Source organism: Pleuronectes platessa, chromosome 22 (assembly GCF_947347685.1).
Source record: "Pleuronectes platessa chromosome 22, fPlePla1.1, whole genome shotgun sequence".
In the NCBI taxonomy this organism is placed as follows: Eukaryota; Metazoa; Chordata; class Actinopteri; order Pleuronectiformes; family Pleuronectidae; genus Pleuronectes; species Pleuronectes platessa.
Genome location: NC_070647.1, coordinates 12486929 through 12508414, shown reverse-complemented (window position 1 = coordinate 12508414; position 21486 = coordinate 12486929). Strand labels below are relative to the sequence as shown.

The 21486-nt window shown below is 42.4% G+C and overlaps 1 protein-coding gene across 2 annotated transcripts in view; it reads left to right on the top strand.

Moving 5' to 3' along the window:
- LOC128428497 (ELKS/Rab6-interacting/CAST family member 1) overlaps positions 1-21486 on the top strand; it is a 115558-nt gene that overhangs the window by 17243 nt on the left and 76829 nt on the right. For both annotated transcript variants that reach the window (XR_008333799.1, XM_053414692.1), the window contains exons 5-11: positions 14241-14497; positions 14597-14768; positions 17049-17123; positions 17307-17462; positions 18339-18431; positions 19991-20158; positions 20238-20405. Coding sequence is in view for 1 of the 2 variants with exons in the window: in XM_053414692.1 (XP_053270667.1) it covers positions 14241-14497; positions 14597-14768; positions 17049-17123; positions 17307-17462; positions 18339-18431; positions 19991-20158; positions 20238-20405 (1089 nt within the window). In the remaining variant the exon portion in view is untranslated. The remainder of the gene's footprint in view (positions 1-14240; positions 14498-14596; positions 14769-17048; positions 17124-17306; positions 17463-18338; positions 18432-19990; positions 20159-20237; positions 20406-21486) is intronic.

The following is a 21486-nucleotide window of genomic DNA, read 5'->3' as shown; positions in this document are numbered from 1 at the left end:
AAAAAGTATATTCTGGATTACTTACTGGCCAGCATTCTGTGTCATTGAAGCTAGCAGGCAGAGCTAGGAATTCTACATGTGGTTGGAGCATTGCATGCACAATGATCTTGAATTTGGATATTTTCTACAGTCAGTTTTGAACTCACTTGGTCTGTGCGCTCTGTTAAATAATTATAAGATAAAATAAATGATGTCCATTTTACTGTCGGGTTGGTTTATGATGAGTTGATACTGGTCTTTCTTCTCTTTTTTTTGTTCCTTCTGTCTCTTTCTCGCCGTTTCTTCCTTTATCTGCAACAGCTGTTGGTTGTTGGTATGGTTTTACACCTCAGTGAGAGCTGTCATCTTTCTTCTGCTTTGTTCCTCGTCTGTGAGGGAAGCGACACTTTCTCCCTGGGCCTCCGTCTCAAGTGGCGGACTTATATCAGCACCCAGTCCCCTGGTTTCCAATTATGCAACTGGCCCTCTGCTGGTTGCGGGATTGCTGCATTTACCTGTGTGTATAAGGCTCAACATTTTGGTTATGTCCACACAGTACAAACCTGTTCTGGCCCTTCCCTCCCTCTCATGGTCAGTAAACACTACCGGTAGTGCTTTGATCCATGAGATTTCTGTGTCATCACAGCACTTGACCATTTGTTTTTAATTGTTCCAATGTTCTCTTTCAACTGCTCCACCCCTTGTTTCTAGGGTAAATGTTTTCTCGCACCAACACCGTTGCGACTGCAGAGGCATCTGCTTTACCTGTAGGGAAAATATGTCAACAGCCACATGACAATGCTCCTTTCCTTCACATGGTGTTAGTTCAATGAAATCCATTTGCAAGCGATCAATCGGTTGGCCAGGGGGTTGTACGTCCTGGCCTCTTGTAGTGTTGCCTGTCAGAAAATGTAAACATTTTGAAATAAAACGTAAAGGAGTAGTTTGGGAAACCAGACAATTTTCAATAAAACAGAAACAAACAAAACAACAAATAAACATTTAAACACACATGGACGGCCGTCCTTAGATTGACATACATTGTTAAAACATTTACATTCTGCTTTCTCTATGTTGTTAGCATGGCTCTGTGCTTCTGCTAAATCTGTGAGAGAAAGGAAAAAGGAATATCAATGACAGTATGTTGGTTAGTTGCCGCTTCCTCTGCTGCTGTATCTGCTTGAGCATTACCTGTTGAAAAACAGAATCACCTTTAGTGTGAGCTTCACACTTTACAGAGTAAAATGGCTGTTAATAGAATTAGGTTGCTGCTCTAGCAGAATGGACGATCCAGAATATGGCATTAACAATGTGACCTCTTGATATCATTCTGCTCTTAGACAGAGAGGCTGACCCAATGCCAAGCTATCTAATTTCTTGGAGGATAAATACGCCACTGGTCGTTTGCACTAAACTGTTGTCATGAAACCCCGTTTCTCATTTACAGTCTGTGTAAATGATCTGTTTTGATCTGGTGGTCCCAGTGTAGGTGTCGAAGTCAGTCTGTTGTAGTTAGGTGAATGCTGTGTCAGCGTCTGTCGTCCACGTCAGGTTGTCAGTTGGTGTCAGTCCTTGGCCATGCATAACATACAGGAGTGGAGCCTCCAGGGATGCATAATCACAGATCCACTGTTTACAGTAGTCCGTCATCCCTAAAAAAAATTACATTAATTGTTTTTTAGAACGCGGTGTTAGAATCTTTAGGATGGCTTCCACTCGTTTGAGCTCAATGTTTTTACCGCTACTAGAAATTTTGTGTCCTAGGAAAGTTACACTTTTCTGGACAAATTGCAGCTTAGCCAGGCTGGCCTCATGGCCCTGGTCTGCAAGATATTTTAGCATGCTACTGTGTCGACTTTAAAGGCCTGTGTTGTTGGTGAACAAATCATCGAATCATCAACATTTATATCAGCGCGCTTACCGCTGGTAATGCCAAGTCCTCCAGACTCACTTGCTTACCGCTGGTAATGCCAAGTCCTCCAGACTCACTTGCATAACCCGTGACCTGACTGCGCGGGATTCCACAAAACTTTTGGACATACGTCTGAACGTATATGATTTATCCGGAATTGTGAAAGCAAACCAATACTGAGAGTGTGGATGAACTGGGACACTGAAAAATGCATTAGCAAAATAAACAATTCAAAATAAACAAAAACTACATGCTTTCTGGTGGAACCAGAGAATCTTTTATATTATCCTCTCTTTTTTGTTTTATTTTAATCTATTTAATAGGCATTCTTACTGGTGAGTGTGCACATGGAATGATGACTCCGGTTTTCTACCAGTTTTAAAATTCTGGTGTTATACCTGCTGCTGCTTCTGGATTGAGTGGATGTGCGCTCGAACATTAACGTTATGTGCTCTTTGGTGTCACATTGAGATGTTCAGTTTAAAATAATCCCAGATCATACTTATCATTAGTCCATACATTTTGTTGCACTTTTTGTAACTCTGAAGAGTCAATTGTTAAACTGCAAACCTTTTGTTTAAATTTAGCGGTTTGTTCTAAATACACATTTTTGTTTTCCCCCATAAAAATGCTCTGAAAATGGGCATCTGTGTGTTTGCATTGAGGAAGAATATTGAATTCCTTCTCCCCTATCCTCCCATTTACAATCTTGTGAACACTCAGTGACCATGTGTGCCAAATTTTCCCACTGCACATCATTTGCTTTAGCTAGAAATATATCTGGTGATGGGTTAAGTATATTAAAGATTTGCCTATTGTGGGGTCAACACAACAGTCAATGCTTACAATCTATTATCATAATACACCAAATCACTACTAATACTATTGCTTTCTTTAATCTTCCTGGAACCAGTTTTTTTTTTTTTTTTGTCTGTTCCTTCACTAACTGTTGCTGTGCAATGTAAGTCAGATACTTGCATGACGCAGTGTGTGTGTGTGTGTGTGCTATTTCAAGCAGATCTGAGGTTATATACCTTGGCCCAGTGGGTAACAGGTCCCATTGGTGTAGGTACAGTGGCTAACCATGATCTGGTTGTACATATTCACTATGGATATCTCATGTTCTGGTGACTTAAACCCCTTCCTGTTTACAATGCAAAAATCAAGCCTAAGACCACATTTGGTGTCCTCCTAACAAATTTTCAAGTCAACATGTATTTTATATCCCCATCTGTTTTGGTAACAGACCGTGGTGTGGTATATGATTATTTAATTTTGGTGCCTGATGCCCCAACAGTGAAAATATATATACCAACCAATTTTGGAAGATAATGTTGTTTTGCGGCCCCAGAATCAACCAGAAATTAGATATTTTGCCTGCTACCTGTAGAGATATTTCAGGTAAAACTTCAGATCCACTTCCTTTTTGCCATGTTAAACAATTCTTTGTAATGTTTGTACGTGTGGTGTTGGGGGTGCGTTTCACCTGAATCTGGAGTCTCCTCCGCCTCTGCCTCAAGCCATGCCTCATCCTCTGTGCAGTCTCTGGGATACGTGAAAAATAAGTCCAGTGGATCTCCTTTTCAGCCTTGTCGTGTTACAGTCTCTCGCACAGTGGTCTGGGTCTTCTGGTGGCAACATTCAGCGGTTATCTTTGAAGACTTTAATAGATTTGACCACCTTTCCAGCAGGTTGTTCTCATAGAGTCTCTTCACATGTCCGCGAAACCGCATCTGTTCTCCAGTCATAGCGCATGTCTGTCCCTGGCCAGTCCCTTTATACTTGGCCCCTTGCCATTTCAGTTTTATGCTGTGGAGCAAGAGACTTCTGGTTTCTCTCAAAGTCTGCCTTTACTGTTATACAATTTGGGACAGTACTTCGAAAATTGCAGGCCCTCCTTGTGACGCTATGTCTGACAGTTCACTGGAAATTCAGCACATCTCCTCTGGTGTCCAGGCTCTGTAGACATACATCACTGCATCTGCGTCTGCTCTTGTTCTTGTTGAGATGGGACTGAGTCTGTCCGACCCAAGACTGTCTTGTGCCGCGATGGTTGCAGCAGCCTCACCCTGATTCTGGTGACATGGAGTTGGAGCGAATGCTGCGCCTGATGTGGTGCGTCCTGTTGAGGCAGACTGTCCTTGGAGGTCTCGGTATGAGATAGCAGGCTGTTGGTTCAGGTGGCTCTGATGAGCGGCTGAGGCAGGGAGGAGATCCAGTTCTTTCTGTGAATGTGAGAGCTGAGGACATTGATTAGTTTCCCTTCCCCCCCTCTTGCACCCCTGCTCACTACTTATCTGTTACATTTAACAATTCTGAATCACACATTATCAATGCTATCTAATTTATTTAGTTTTACCCTTCATTTGGTCATTTTTCCCAATTCAACTTGTAGCGCCTGTTTTTGAATTATACGAAAACTACCGTTCTCAGAAAATGCAAACTTTTCTATCCACACCAGAAGCTGTTTACAGGAGTCATCACCATGTTTCTCACACATAATTTTTGCACATCCCATTAGATCACACACTTCAGTAAAAGGCTTGCTATTAAGTTTCCCCATTTAAATTAAATTCGCAGTCACTCACTTACCAGCACATAGATGACATTAATTGATATTATTCTTATTAATTCCTTTATCAATGGGTCATCACCCCTAAGTAATGTCACTCTACCTCACGCGTCACCCCGTGCTCTTCAATACTGTATCCTCCTTCAAAGAAAAATTTCAGATGCCGTATCGAACAATCTTCATTCCATAATCTCACAAGCAGCCTCTTCTCACCATGGGAGTCGATTACGACTTGCCCTTCAGGAGAGGTAGACTTCGGGTCTTGGGCAATAATAATTAATAAAAAGAAAATCCCCTCACCGACTGCGCGCAGATTTAAACTTGGTCTTGAGAATGGTTTGAAGCGTGAATGAGTTAGGCATCCCGGACGAGCCCCCAAATTGTCGTGGCAATTTCTACAATCCCACCTTTAGCAAGGAGGAAACGAGACACAATTCTCTTACAGTATTGTCACACATTTAATGCTCGAGCATGGTACATACAACAGAGTTGAGTTTGTCATATGCACACAGACAGAAGACAGTGGTTGGTATTTATACATTTGGCTAACCCCACCCATTCGGGAGGGGGTTGTTAAACAGTTAATGACACAGGAGAAGCAGCACTTCAAACATCTTCAAGCTCCTCCTAGAGAGGAACAAACTTATTGATCAGCCTCTTTGATATAAAGGAAATAGGTGACGGGTATCCTGTCCCCTGCTCTCAGACCCCTGGAGTGTAACATCTGTCTCCGAGATCCCTTCTTAGTGTCTACAACCACCACAAATCCCCCGTGCTGTAAGGTCTTTGTTAGGTGAGTTTGTGTAAGGAACATCAAAGTAGTTCCTTACATCATAATGCCTGAATAGCTAATTACTATCACACTGTGTCCGGACTAATTAGATTACTGTGACTGGAGTAATCAGGCCAACACTCACTCAGTTCTACAGGAAACAGCAACATCAAAGTTACATTTGTTAGAGATTCAATGATGATCAATCCAAGTATACATAAACATGATTATATTATGGTCACATGTTACATTTCCCTTACAAGTCTCTTAATATAAACGATATTAAAGACCTAGTTAGATGATGTCGTAACGCAGTGGGGGATCATGGGAGTTGTTGGCTTCCCCAGCATTGATGATGAAAATACACAAGTGAAACGCAAATCATGACCACAGTTTTTATTCATGTTATTAATTATAAATCATGATCCATTACGATTGTTTAATACAAACAATGAAGAAAAAAATTGTAACATACTATACTGATACCAGGTCATATGACCGTGTTAGTGGAGAGGTGTTAGTTTCAAGATTTTATAAAAATGCCCAATTTGTCAAAAAAAGCATGTATATCGGTTTCTGTTTTCTTTTTGTAAAACATTACCTGCTGAACCCAGTGGGCAAAGGGTCTGGAGATTTGCCTTCTCTTTCTCTGAGTGTGTGTGTGTCTGTGTGTGTGTGAGAGTGTGTGAGGAGGTTAATCGAAACAGGCAGATCAGTACAGTGCCCGTTACACCTTGGTGGCACTTTACCTTCAGGTCAATAGTGTGATGAGGGAGATGGAGAGATGAGGCAGATTCGGAGAGACCGTCTTTCTCTCTCTTCTCCTTTCTTCCTCTTCTCCCCGTCTGCAATTTTTCCCTGCATTTTACTCTTTTTGCTCAAAGCGACAAACTTGGAGAGCGCGAGGGAGCGGGATAATTTCACAGACTGGCACTTGAGTGAATTTTCCACTCTTTGAACATGGCCTTCAGGTTAATGTGTAAATGGATGGTGCTACCAGAACCCTGATCTGTTCCGCCTCTGCAGTTAAAATTCTTAAAGCATGTGAAAAGACTTAAGGCATTTATTCACTTGTGCACTTAATAAAGAATTACTTAAAGGCACATAATACTTATTTTACTGTATAGATATACCGCAGACCACATTTAGACCAGCTTCTTTGCTGACTGAGTAAAACCTTCTAATCACCGCCCATCACTTAACGTTATTACTCCAGATTTTAAGTTGAGTATCCTGCGTTTCTAATTAATCACTCCAAGCAGGCGTTGAGCTTGTTCTCAGGTTAGGTTGAATCCAATAGGAGTGGACACGGCCAGTTGTTTCCTGTGTGAGTTTTCCATTTACTGTATAGAAAAAAACTGTTGCCAGCAAGAGTTCCTGTGCCAGCTGGCTGCAAAAATGCTTTGTCTGGGTATCCTTATATCGGTAAAGAACCTGGAAGAGGAGGAGGGCGAGGGGAAAAGTGTGTGTGTGTGTGTTAGTGTGGAGAAGATGGACTGAGATGTAAAGATGTGTAAAACGTAGAGAGAAAGTAAATCAGTAGAGTGAAGGATAGATCAAAGCTTGGGATGGGAGCCAGGAAGGGGGAGTAAAGGAGGAGAGATGAATGGATGTCATAGACAAATCAAGCAGGAAAAAAAAAACAGATGAAATGGAAAGACGGATTGATGGAGAGAGATGAGTGAAGAAGAGGAGAGAAGAGTGTGGATTTAAAGATAGAGTTGATGGATTGAAGAGTTGGGGGGAAAAGAAAGGAGGGGCAATTGTAGGATGAAAGGAAGACAGAGTAAGTACCGTAGTGCTGCTGTTCTGATTACATATTGTCCTGTTATCATTAAACATTATCAACAATGCATATTTCCTAAACAAGATTTAAATTCAGAGATGTTTAATAGTTCATCTGATTGAATGTTGAAGTAGGTTTGAATCACAGGAGATGACGGAGATTTTTCCTTGTTGAAAAAGTCCAGGCTGGATGTAAATCTGTAGGAAGGGAGTTACAGTTTAGGGAGAGAAAGGGGGGGAGGAAGGATTTATGGCAAGAGAGTGAAAGAGAAAATGCTGAACACACACACACACACACACACACTCACTCACCCTGGGATTCTGCAAACACGTGCATTCCTCAGGAGTCATGCTCCTCGGCCCCAGATCCACAACTCTTCAATCTGTTGTCTCTTGTGCTCTTTGATTAAACCGGTCAGCTGTCCTGCTCCAGAACAAATGGGCTCTGTAGTGAGTCTGAACAAGTGACTGTTTTTCAGTTTTATATCTGGAGCTTGAAATGGCTGTAGAGGTGGACAAGTGGCCAAATATCTCTGCTTATGAATTTTGTTGTTTCCTTTTGTTTAATACCAGGTTACTTAATTTGTTTAGTACATGTTACAAAGAGAATTGTACATGGAAGCTGTTTGACAGTGAACCAGTGGAGGGGGTTGGGCTCGACTGAGAAGACCTGAGTGTGATTGTGTTTGACCCTCTGAATCATGGACTGTAAATAAAGATGGACAACAAGTATGCACTTCCTCTCATTGTACAAAAATGAAGTTAAAATATCCAGGATACGGGTGCCACAGTCTTTGCCACACCCCCTTTGACGTCATCTGGATCCAGAGTCTGCACAGTAGTGGTCGTGGTGTGGAGCCGCAGCATCGTGGTCCTGCCGATCAACCAATCGTGAATTAGTCCCAGCTGTCAATCATGATGTCTCACCCCCTAAATAAAATCTGAATACATGAGCACTTAAATATACATCAGTGTGATAAAAACTAATTAAATTGAGAATTGAGAAGCGTGTACTTTTACTCTGTAGATAATTTAGCCTAATTTTTTGGGGAGCTGTCATGTCGTCCATAGTCTTTGGTTTGAATGTGATGCAGGGTGATTCTGGAAAAGACAACAAAGTTTTCTTTAAAGTTTTTATTCCCCTCAGTCCGTCTTTGATATGACTTTCTTTAAAACACAAACACAATCATCTCCCTGTGTCATTCTACCTTATCTCCCTCCTTCTGTTTCCTGCAGCCTGCTCCTCTTTCCATCCGCCACTCCTCGACCTATGAGTCATATTCCTCTGTGTGAGTGTGTGTGTGTGTGAGTGTGCGTTTGTGTGTGTTAGTATACTATACATGTGTGCATCCATATCATATGCATGTGTGAGACAATCTCTCTTCCTCCCTGTTAGAATTAATTTATCGCGACTGTTATCCCTGCATTGCGTGTGTGCCTACATGTGTATGGGTTGAGTCTCCTGTGTGTGTGTGTGTGTGTGTGTGTGTTAATGTATTAGGCCTTCTTCTTGTGTGTTTGTTTTTCACACATGAATGCTCATCAGTAGCAGATGGTCCACAAACCTTTTGTGTTTATTTAGCCAGGATGGAGAGATAGGTGAGAAGGAGGAGGAGAGAGAGAGGGATGGAGAGAACGAGGGAATAAGGTAAATAAAGGGAATGATAGTGGGGGAGAGACAGGACAGATGGACAGAGGAGAAAGAGGGAGGTGAGGGTGAGCGGCGGGTGAGGAACGGAATGAGATTCATATAAAAGTCCATCGTGCGGAGGGAAAGAAATGTTCCCTCGTTTCTTCACGTTTTCTTTCACAAAGGCGCAGTGTTCGTTTTACAGTGGAAAGAAACGTGGAGAGGAAAGAAGGATTTGAAAATGAAAGAGTCAGTTTTCCCTCTTTGCCTACAAGGCTGTGATTTTGTGAGTTCCTGCTGTCGCTGTCTCACTTTCTCCACTTTCTCTCTCTCAATGTGTTTGTGTGTGTGTGAAGGAGAGAGAGTGTGAGAGAGTGTGAGAGAGAGAGAGAGCCTGTGGTCCTGTGGCAGCCATGTCTTTCCTTATAAGGAGTGGGTTTGGGAAGAGTTGGTGAGGAATGAACAGAATTACAGTACGGTCACTCCCCTTTTCCTTCTATGCTTTTCCTTTTTTCCTTCCTTCCTCTCCTCTGCCTCTCTGACATCTGTCAGTCTGCGTATCTGTCTGTCCGTCTAAATAGATGTGACAGCCAATGATTTAATTCCTCCTCTTCTCTTCTCTTCTCTCGCTCTTTAAACCCACCACTGACCCTGATGTTGCATCTCAAAGTGACTGATTAGGGTCATTGCTTTACTCTCGCCTTTTCCTCCCTTTCTCTTGGCATTTTTTTCATTTTTTCCTCACCTCGTTTAATCTCTTGCCTTTTTCCCTCTTTCATCCGCGCTTATTCTGGACTTCCGCTTTTGTTTTCATTCAATCTGATGCTATTTTCTTCCCGGAGATTGTTCTCCTTCTTTTTTTTCCTGCTCAAAATGTATCCTCCTCTTCATTACGCTCTTCATCCTCCACCTATATCCTCAGAGAAAAGATAGAGAGTGTGTTTGTGTGTGTGTGTTAATCTGCGTGTTGTCTGATGCCTGTGTGGGCGATGCTTTCAAACCGCTTGCTGTCATTTCAAACACACACACACACACTAAACATTGCAACAACCTTCATGTTGTCTGTTGCATACAGGCATAACTTTGCGTTTTGTGCGTTCATTGTGTGTGTGTGTTGTTGTACATCCATTGTGTGTACATGTGCTTATGTCACAGTGTGTGTCTGTTTGCGAAGGGGGGGAAGCATGACTCACCCGGCGAGCAAAGAACAAGCGAGGGATGAGACGGAGGAGTAATAACGGAGAGATGGTTAATATTGAAAGACAGATGAGCGGTGACCTCGGGGGGGGAGGGCGGTGACGAGCGGATGGAATATTTGTCGCCGTATTCACGCTTCTCGGCTCGTCTCTTCCTCCTCTTCCTCCTCTTCCTCTCCTCTTCCTCTTCCTACCCTCTTCGGAAAATAGATTATGCAGGATAATAATTTTGTTCCACAAGTGACCATTAGTTTAATGTGTTTCTCATTACAAGACACATCTTGTGATTAATTCATGATTTTAGGCAGCTGTCATGTCACTGTAATAAAACCATTAAGTGTGACAGGAGTTCATTTGAACCCTAATAGAGAAGTGAATGAGTGTCTCATGGTGTAAAGAAACTGTGTGAGGTCATCCTGAAAACCTGGATTGACTCAATGAAATCAAAATCAAATTTAAATCTTGTCTTTGCTTAAATCTGCGGTTTCAAACCAGCGGGTTTCGAGTAAGTTTTGAAAAAAAAGAATATTACTCATTAGGCTACAGACTTCTTTCATGTTAAATCCTGTATCAGGCTTTAAACTCCTGCCCGGCCTACAGACACAAACTATATGAGACAGAGTACAGGCCCGTGTGGTTGTGGCTCGATAGTGAGACATTTTGAGATTTTTGTCTGGATACTTTTTCCCCACGTCAGGTTCTTCCACCGATTATGTGGTAATGAAGTAAGTTCAGTGAGTGGAAAAGCTGAATGTGGTACAGCTGATATACTAGTGTGTCTCATTTGACGAGACCAGAGCACAACAAAAATACAAATAGATTCACATGAAGGTTGAATTTCTCCACAACCTCAGTCTCACATGCTCTGTTTGCATTGATTTATTTCATGACTGACGAGTGAGTGCGGACAGAAAGTTTGTTTGTGAAACATAGTTCATATTTTGTTTATATGAGAAGCATCAAGGTGACTTGAAGTCTCAAATGCATGTGAAAACGATGTCATCTTTTAAAGGCTTTTTTAAGTTGTTGTGAAGGATATTGGAATAACGTCAAAGGAGGAGGTTCGGGTTTTGCCCCTGCTTGTTGATTGGTTGTTTGGTTTGTTTATCAAATTTTGGGTTGTACCCAGAAGTAAGGGCAGATTTTCTTTTAAACATTCCAAGGCATTTTTTGATATTTTCAACCATTTCCCAAGGAATAATTCATGGAAGTTGATGGAAAGACATCAGTTGTATTGATGGAGACTACTCGGGAGACGGCTAGATAGATTTTTAGGGGACCTCAACCTGCTCTGCTGTTTATGTGGAGCACTCAGTCAAATTCACAACTTTTGATTTGTTAATCATCACTGGCATTGAGATCATTTCCCATCGTGCACTTGTTTACTTTCCACCAGCTTGATGAAATGATCTGTCCTTCTCTTGAAGGAAACATCTGTCCTCTTGATTCCTCTTCTTGTTTGTGTGTTGGTCCCAGTTACACACAGTTTAAATGTATTTATCTTATTCTCACCTTTTTTATCAGTTGAACAGAAATCAGAAATCAAACTGGAGTGCAAAATGTACGATGGAGAACATGTGTTTGTGGTTGTAGTCGAGCTCACAGTGTAATATCAACATTTGAGTGTGTACAGTGTGCATATTTGTGCATATTTGTGTAACTGAGCCCCTCAATGGAATTTTTGAGGGATCAGGAACCGTTTGACAAGATCAGAGGTGAAAGAACCAGACGACTCAGCAGAAACCAAGATGAAAAACACACCTCGTGTTCTGGCCCTCTTTCCATCTCTGTCTCCCTCTTTTCATCCCTTCCTCTATTTCTCCCGGACGCAATTAACGCTCTGTTTCCTCTCTTTTCTCACTCCATCCTTGTTATCTCCCTCTCTGTTTGTGTTTCTTTCTGCTCACTTCCTTCTATATTTCAGACCTTCTTTATCATCTGGTCTGGCATTTCTCAGCTCCGCATTCCAGCTGTGTGTGTGTGTGTGTCTGTGTGTGCGTGTGGGTTGGCTGGGTTACTGGCATATGATTGTATGTGTGTGTGAATTTCCCGAATTCTTTATATTTAACCTTTGAAGTTGGGTGTGTGTGGGTTTTGTTCCTGTTTGCTTGAATTAATGCAGAATTACAATGATATGCATTAGAGTGTGCATAACTATTGAGGTTGGGTGTGTCTGTGTGTGTGTGTGTGTGCGTGCATGCTCTGGCATACTTTTAGTTGCTTGACGTTATAGTGAGATTATGTGTTTGCCTGACTGATTACAGCACATAATGATCCATGAAGACATGCAAGTTTATTTAATGCCTAAATAGTGCATGAAATTTATATGTTACTGAAATGAGTACAGATGTGTGTGTTCATGTGTGTTTCTGTCCCTGACTCATTTTTCCACTTCGCATACAGCTGCTCCTTTCTGTTTTAATATTCATATCTATGGCTATAACTCGTTTTTCTTGCTATTAATTGATTAATGGTGAAACCAAATTAAGTATAACATTTAATTTATCTTAAAATGAATAATCAAAATCATCCCACAGTTAATACAGTTTGGGCCGTATCACACTAATCGAGAGGTGCCCCAGTTAATGAGAGTGGTGATATACTATCAGTTTGGAAAAGGCCTCCACAACTTTGTATGTTTATCCTTGCTTCCCCTCACTTCACTTTCTTTTAAAAGATTGATCAGAATAACATGCAATTACAGAGGCAATCCAGAGAGAAGAGAAAACAGAGAAATACTATGAATTTAAGAAGGTAGCAGGAAATTACAATATATCACAATTGATTTTAAGTGCAGTCACACACCTTAGACCCTTGAGAATGTTTATTATGCAGAAAATTCGTAGATACAAGGTCCCAGTTTCTCAAGCATGACACTCGCCGTTACTTATTTTGTCTGAACATCTAAAAAGAAATCCAAAAATTAGTTTCTAAAGACAGAAAAGCTGCAAAATACCAGAGCCCATAAAAATGTTGGTTCTTCTTTCAGTAGAGTATGAAGTATTTGAGCAAGTCCAAACATTTGAGATTGTGTGCACATTCTTGCATGTTTCCCTCACACGGGTCGGTCAGCGAGTGCATGTCTAAGGGAGGAGTTGTAGTTGGCATGGCGACAGATGGACGGACCACAAAGGGAATATTTAAAAGATGCTCTGTGTCTGTGTCTGTGTCTGTGTCTGTCAGTCTTCAGGGAAATCCTAGAAATGTCAGTGTCAAGTCGCTCTCTGTGTGTGACGCATATGGTAACACAGTGAAGAAGAAGAACTAAATCAAATAAAATGTTCATGAAATAAAATGTGACAAAGCAGACTCTGCCCTGGCCGTCATGCAACACAAACCAGAGCTACCACCGTGTGTTTGTACAAGTACATAGTTTATTTATGATCATTATCTGCTGCTATGTCCCTTTCTCTTCCTTCTTTTCCTCAATATCTAAGACATGTTTTTCTCTGCCTCCCAGCTCATTCTTCTCCTTCCTTTCTCCTTTAATCTTGTCCTGTCTCTTGTCAATGTTGATTAACGATAACTGCAAGGGCATCTCTGCCTTTTATAACCTTTTTTTTTTTTTTATCTTCTAGTTACTTCTGCTTTCATTACTGCAACCTTCTCTCAGCTGTATTTTCTTTTTAATCTCTGGAAATTCACCATGACTCGTTTGCTGCTCAGGTTATTTGTGACGCAGTCTGAAAAAGCCTCTGGGCATTGAAGTGACGTTGCACACACACACACACACACACACACACACACACATGCACATACACACACATTATAGACCCCTATTTTGTGTGACTCAGGCAAAGTCGTGTCATCTTTTCCTCTTGTCAGCATGATGGTGGTGATACAAACCTGCCAACACGCTCAGTCAAGATGACATAAACATACTGTTGGATGTTTCAGTCAGCAGGTCACTTCACTCACTCAGATTTCAGATCAAAATTCAATCGATTAAATTTGTCAAACATTATTTGTGAGCTCTCTTTGAGCAGTAGTGACAACAACCACAACAAGAAGACAGCAGATAATAATATACATATACAGTAAGATACATTTAATAATAAATAATCTAAATGTAATGAGATAAAGAAAACGTAAAGTAAAGTCATTAAGTAAAAGTACATGTTAAGAGCGATTTTGAAGTAGACAATATTTCCAGTCTGAGTTCCTCAGGTAAACTTTTCCAGTGGCTTGAAGCCTAGACAGCAAAGGCCCTGTTACCTTTGGTCTCCAGTCTTGACTGAGTAATAATCTAACAGGGTCTTCTCGGAAGATCTAAGGCTGCGGGCTGGTTGAGTGTTGACTTCAGAAGTTCAGTCAGCTTGATAATAAGCTTAACCGCGGATCACATTACCTGATCTTACCAGTTCTTGAGGTATCTACTCTCTCTCTCCCTCCAGCATCTTCAGTGCACCATCCAGGCTTTACAAGATGAGGTCCGAATCCAACGCGATCTCAACCACCTCTTCCAGTCGGACTACTCGGACTCTGGGCACCTCGGAAACCACGCCTTCTCCCCTCAGGACATGACGGAGGACAACTTCCTGCGTCTCCACGCCGAGTACGAGCGGCAGGTCAAAGAGCTCTTCCTCCTGAGGAAGACGGTGGAGGAAATGGAGCTGAGGATAGACACGCAGAAACACACCCTGACTGCCAGGTAAAGACCGAGGACACAGACAGGGGAGGTTTGGCTCTCTTCTGATGTCCAATTTTAGGCCTCCATTATGTTCAAATCCATAATATTCTTGTCCCACAGGGATGAGTCAATAAAGAAGTTACTGGAAATGCTGCAGAGTAAAGGCCTGTCCTCACGGGCAACAGAGGAGGACCACGAACGTACGAGGCGACTGGCCGATGCTGAGATGACCATCCACCAGCTGGAGGGCCTGCTGGAGCGAAAAGACAAGGAGATGCTACAACTCAGAGAGGTGTGTGTCTGTGTGTGTAGGATGAGACAACAGAGGGCATTCAAGGGCCCCCCAGTGCATGAGTGTATGTGTGTGTACAGCCAGATGTGAGTGTAAACAAATCAAACCCTGTCATATTCAAGCAATGCCCTTGGCAGTTTCCACTCCTGGCTCATAATTGAGCTTTAACAAACAACAAAAACATTAACAGACACATACTAACACACACACACACACACACACACACACAATTCTCCAACTTCTCTCTCTCAGCTGTTACTGAGACTACTGTAGTATACAATAGCTCCATCTACTGGTTAGATGTTGTTATTACAAAACAAATGTAAAAAAAAAAAAATTAGGGCCCAAGCACTGACCGTTTCAGCTTATAAAAAGTCTTCAATGCACTTTCTTACATTTTTTCAAGGTTTATTTTAATAATTTCCAATGTGACAAACCTTGTAATTATAATTGAATTATTTCAAATGGTATAAAGTTATATTGAAACTGGACTGAAAGACCCTAGGGAACCCTCGACAAACACCTCGTTCAGAATTTATCTGAGTACACTCGGCTTGACTGTGGGAAAGACTACAGATATATTCTGGGATTAGAATATCCCTTCATATCTGTCGTAATTAACATAAGTCATTCATCAGTAAATGTAATGTGTTTAAAGCTGCAGGAACCCTTATTTCTGTCTATGCAGATGCAAATAAGACTGATTTATCTCTTGATTTTAGTTATGAAATACATTATAACATTACACTGCATGTGTGATGATAAGGATTGTCTTTAAAAAGTTTTAATTCAGACAAATCTGTAAAGCAAAGAACCGCTAGGTTGACAAACATTCAGTTCACAAGGTCATAAATCAGCTCCAAATGCACCATGGACCCCAGCTGAGAAATGTGTATGAACCCACCAACAAAAGTGATTCATACAAAGTCTGTTGCTTCTCATTGCATCAGAGTTTCTTTTATTTTGACAGAGATGGGGTTAATTACAAAATAGAGAAAAAAGACAAATCAGACTTTTTTGCTTCCACACTTTGCTCCATCTATTCTGCTTTTACCTTCGACACTGTAGAGGAAATGAGCCTTACACATTTTGTGTGTGTGTGTGTGTGTGTGTGTGCACTCATGAGTTTTCATACTATTGCCTAAAGCCACTAGCATCCTAGCGTCCCTTTCACATACGTGTGTTTCTGTGCTTCCCGGCTCCTGCATTAGCTTTGTCGGCCTCTCACTGAGTTTCCTCCAAAGAAAAGCAGTGATGCATACACTGCTGCATCCTCCCCTCTGCTTTCATCCCCTCCCTCACTCGCGCTCTTTCTCCCTGTCCCCTTTTCCCCTTTTTGTGTCACTACATACACTACACCCCCCCTTCTCTACTCTCTCTTCATTTGACTAGTGAGTTGTGAACCACAGCCAGGCAGACAGAGCATCCCTGCGTGTAGCTCAGTAAAATAGCTCAGTTCAAATTTTGATTGAATTGTGATTTGAGTTATATATTATTTTACGAGAGGTTTCTGCTTCTGAAGGAGACTAAAGCTTTGTAGCTGGGACCTACTTTTTTTTGAATTAGCATAATTTCAGGCCGTCAGATCAGATCATTCATTCAGATTTGTGGCTGAGACGGTCTCTGTCAGCTTCTGTGGTGGCTCTCCTCCCTGTTTGAAGGATGTGGGACGGACGCATCGACCCGAGGAGGCTCAAAGCCAGCGCCTCCACAGGAGGGAAACATCGCATTCCCGCCTCTCCCTCCATCCCGCTCTCTCCCTCTTTTCCCGTTTCTCCCTCCATCTCCATCCCGCCACCTTTCCACGTGTCACCCCCCTTCCAACCCTGTGCTCCTTTCTCCCCTTCGCGTCATCACCCACTCCGCTCCTCTCCCTCCTTCCCAGCACCTTCTCCTCCTTCCCATCGCCACCTCTTCCATCCCGTTGTCCGGCCCTCCTCTTGCCCCCCTCACCGTCCCTATTTTGTCGTTGCCTCCTCTGTCCATCCTTCCCTCCAGCACTCGTTCCCTGCTCCTGCTCCACGTCCCACACCCATTGTCCAGCCCTCCCTCCATCCTTCCCTCCAGCACTCGTTCCCTGCTCCTGCTCCACGTCCCACACCCACTGTCCAGCCCTCCCGCCATCCCTTCCCACCAGGTGTTGTCGCCTCCTGTCCCGGCACAAGACCTTCTTCCCCTTTACTTCGCCCCTCGCTCCATCCCTCTCTCCATCCCTCTCTCCATCCCTCCGTGTCTCTCTCTCCATCTTCTCCTGACCATCGCGGTGTGTGTGTCCCTCAGGAGCTGCACAGGAGATATGAAGCAGCTCCAGAGTCGACGAAGACCAAGGCCCTGCAGACAGTCATCGAGATGAAGGTAAATATTGGATGATAATTATTTCCTTTGAACGTGCGTCTGTGCTTTATATCAAAATCAGCAATAATAAATAGAAGCTATACTTTTTAATAATATTTAAATTCTTTCAAACAGTGCAAAAATGTATTGAAAATGCAATAACAAGTAAATAGAACACGAGTTAACGCGTGGATGTCCTGGCAGGATGCAAAGATCAGCTCGATGGAGCGTGGCTTGAGGGAGCTGGAGGAGGAGGTGAACATGCTCAAGTCCAACGGAGCTCTGAGCAGCGAGGAAAGGGAGGAGGAGATCAAACAGATGGAGGTCTACAGATCCCACTCCAAGTTCCTGAAGAACAAGGTGATACACACACACACACACACACACACACACACACACACACACACACACACACACACACACACACAGAGAGACACTCAGACATGCACTGCACACATATCTGCTTGTCTAATCATATTTTCTCCTTGTGTTGTAAAAAATTATTGGAATCTCTGACTCGCTGGAAAAGTAACTCCTCTTCTTTCCTTTACTGTTGACGGGAACAGCTTTAGTGTCAGGATGGCAAAGTGCTTCTATGGGAGCCCTGCTCATTATAACAAACCAGCACTTCTGTCATGTGGGGAGACGAGTATATTTGGGAATTCAGTAGATGGTCTTTCTCCGTCAGCTGTTTTAGAAGAAGTGTAGTGATTTAGTTTCTGCCAGTTTTTCTTTCAGAATCAGAATCAGAATCAGAATTCTTTTTATTGCCTTGTATATTTTCACATACAGGAAATTGCCTTGGTGTGGTTGGTGCACTTTACAAACAACAATATAAAAACAACACGTCAGTAACAAAAAAATGTTCACCTCTTCCTTATCTTCCTAGAGGTTTGTAGATGACAGCTTCACCTCTTTGGTTTAGAGGTTCAGACACGACCAGTGTGTTTGCTGTCTTGTGATTTATTAGTGAAGAGAAACTAATGGAATAATACAACTGCTCACTGGTTCAAGTGCAAGGACCAGTAAGATTGCTTCGGTGCACATAACAGTGAAACAGCATTGTCAAGAGTTTATTCTCATAATCACTTTATACAAATCCTTAATCACTGTTTCCCTGAATTATCTCTGAATGTGAGGTGCTTGAATATGCTGTTGAGTGGTTCGTGGGTCAATGGTCAGTGACCATGGCTTCTGATATGTTGTGGTGATGGTGACGCCCTCCTCTCCTGTCAGGTTGAGCAGCTGAAGGAGGATCTAAATCACAGCCAATCAGAGAAGGAGGAGCTAAAACAACGAGCCAATGAGCTTCAACGGGAGGTGTCCGCAGTAAGAGACACACCTCTGTGTCTGTTTGCTAGATCTTTATTTCTTTTCTCTTTCTTCCTTTCTTTCTTCCTTTCTTCCAGGTTGTCTGTCTAACGGCTTCTGCTTGAGTAGAATCCCAGTAGAATCCCAGTAGTGTTCAGACAACAGCAACTATAACTCTCAAATGTCATTCATGCTCATCGGCTGAAGATTTATCTTCATTTTCAGATTTTGAGAGCATCATGGGAAATGATCCCAAGCTATAATCACATTATTTGCGGAGGCAGGGTTGCCATTCAAATGTTCCAACTTGATCAACACCCATGAAAGAACAACAACAACGACAACCGCCTACAGACAACACTGTGACCTGAAAGCAACACTATGTAACTTTTACTGAGCAGCAGCGCCCTCTGCAGACACACGTGGAGATTAATTCTGATGGGTTTAATGTCCGAGCGACTTTAAAAGTTTCCTTGGTTCAAATTTTAGATAAACGCTGCTTTTTAATGACGTCTACGTCTTTTTAACTGATCTATAGTTCAGCTTTTCTCCTGAACTTGCTGCACCTGATTCCGACAAGTTAAGCTGTAACCACCCCATCATCCCATCATAGAGAAAGAACCAACGTTGAGAGTGAGGAGGGGGAATGAAAGTGTTCTCTCGAGCGACCTTCCCTTTCTGTTGCTGACCAATGGCTTTTGACAGTAATAGTTGTTTCTAGCCGTCTGAGCCGCACAATTACAGACCTGAAGCTTAGAGTCCAGCTGTGCTACACTCTGTGAATCTCTAACCTGCTTGTTTTTCTCCTCGCATGTGGTTTCTCTCTCAGCTCGTGGCTGGGATCACTTTTCTGGGGCGTTCAAAGTTGTCATAGGATCAACTTTACCGTGGGGTTTGGGTCAAGTCTTTTCTTTTTTTTTTACTGTCAAGTTGAATTCATCCTCAACTGTCACTCCCAGTCACCTGGACCAAAGGAACTTCGGTTCGTCACCCATGAAAATTGAACAGTAGTCTTATGTTTTCTTTCTTAATAATCTCAGACTTACTGTGAGAAATGACCCTAACCCGCGGCTACTAATACATAGAGAAGGAATTTAATACTGGCCGGACTTCCATGCGTGTCTAACTGTTAAACAAACAAGGCTATCCTACAAGTCCTAGAAGTGTCAAGATTATATTTGATCAAACTCACACACTGTGTACACTGCACAGAACACTACTGTTAAACTTTCTTTTTAAAAATATATTTATATGGACGTAGTAACATCAATGGCAACCATGTTCTCTCTTGAGGGAACGATCAGGCTCTTGCTGTAAAGATGTAAATGTTCTTGGCTGACTTCTTGGTGGACTTCTTACTGCAGTTCTGTGCACTACCTATTCTTCTTTCACAGACTACAATGGAGTTATGAACAATGTCTCAAAACCTTAACACGCATCGTAGACTGAGTGCTCACTACTCACTTGGTGAAGCTTGTAGTGGATTTTAAATAAGCAAGTAATCCTCTCTAATACATACTCATAACTTCTTTCTATGCCACACCTGTGTCTTCGTGTCGTGTGTGTGTGTTTCTCAGATGGAGCAGGCGAAGCAGGATCTGAGTCGCAAGGACAGCGACCTGCTGGGTCTCAGGACCAAACTGGAAACACTGACCAACCAGTTTTCAGACAGCAAGCAACACGTGGACGTTCTTAAGGAGTCCCTCACTGCCAAAGAACAGAGAGCCGCCATACTGCAGACCGAGGTCAATTGTCACACTTTAAGAACACTACATGTGATGGCACCATTGACTTGATTTTCACCGGCTGTGTTTGTGCACACAGGTGGATGCCCTGCGTCTCCGCCAGGAAGAAAAGGAATCATTCCTGTCTAAGAAGAGTCAGCAGATATCAGAGCTGACGGACAACAAGAGCACTCAGCAAGGAGAGATCACCGACCTCAAGGACATGCTGGACGTCAAGGAGCGCAAAGTGAACGTGCTGCAGAAGAAGGTAGGAAAACCAATGCCACTGGAAGAGTTAGGTTGAAATCAGTTGCTTAGGTTGAAATCCATTTTAGAAGAATCATGGAGACACAGTGACAGAGACATTCTCTCTTTTTCACCAATTTTTACTGATAAAAATCTGCTCATGTTGAGGTTTAATGTTGCATGGATCAGTTTAGCCACTAGATGGGGCTGCAGGACTGTTTTACATCAGGAGCTACAGGCGCACAGACAGGTGAGCAGACAGACAGAGGGACACATCATATTCACAGACAGGTACTGCGGGTGAACAGACAACCAGGTTTACAGCTGTTTTCTGTATATTTTTTACATTTTAAAGTATTTAAGAGTTTCTCTGTGTTAGCACTGTCACATTGAAGATACAGGAGTGTCGTGGGTATGAAGGCGTGGACGGATGGAGGGTGAGAAAGGACCCCCTTAGTTAGAAAGTAACACAACAAGTTAAATACAGCATACTAGTATATGTATACAAAGTTAATTCCACCATTGCCAGTCTTTTGTGTTTTTCTAGCTCCATCCCTCCAGCGTTTGTGCTGCCCCACCATTTTTTTTTAAATGTAGACAGCGAGTGCAGAGGTAATTAATAGAGACAATCAAGCAGACATAAAGCAAGAGAGGGAGGGGGAGGAGAGAGACAGAGTCAGTTTGAAATCAGATGCATACTAATGAGTTCCTCTTGTTCAATAAATGATGACCTCTGGCGTCTTCAAATACAGCTCAAGAACAGAATACGGCCCAGTGTGTGCGAGCGAGACAGACTCCTCCTTTATTTGGTCTGCACTTGTTTTTCTCTCACTTCTCCTTTTCCATGTGGATACAAAATTAAGAAATATCTCCTTTTTGTTCCCCATTTGTCCACTTCTCTTCTTCCTCTTGTCCTCGTCCCTCCTTGGGGGTCTCATCCGTCACTCTTTGTTAGGAAAGTGAAGGAAATTACCTGAGACTGTTATCGTCCCATCGTCCTCTTCTCTTTGTCTTTGTTATTTTTCTGCTTTATGTGAGGAGCGTGGTGAAGTTGATGAAGAGAGGCGTCGGCCAGATACTGATTTGTTACCGTATTCCGGTTA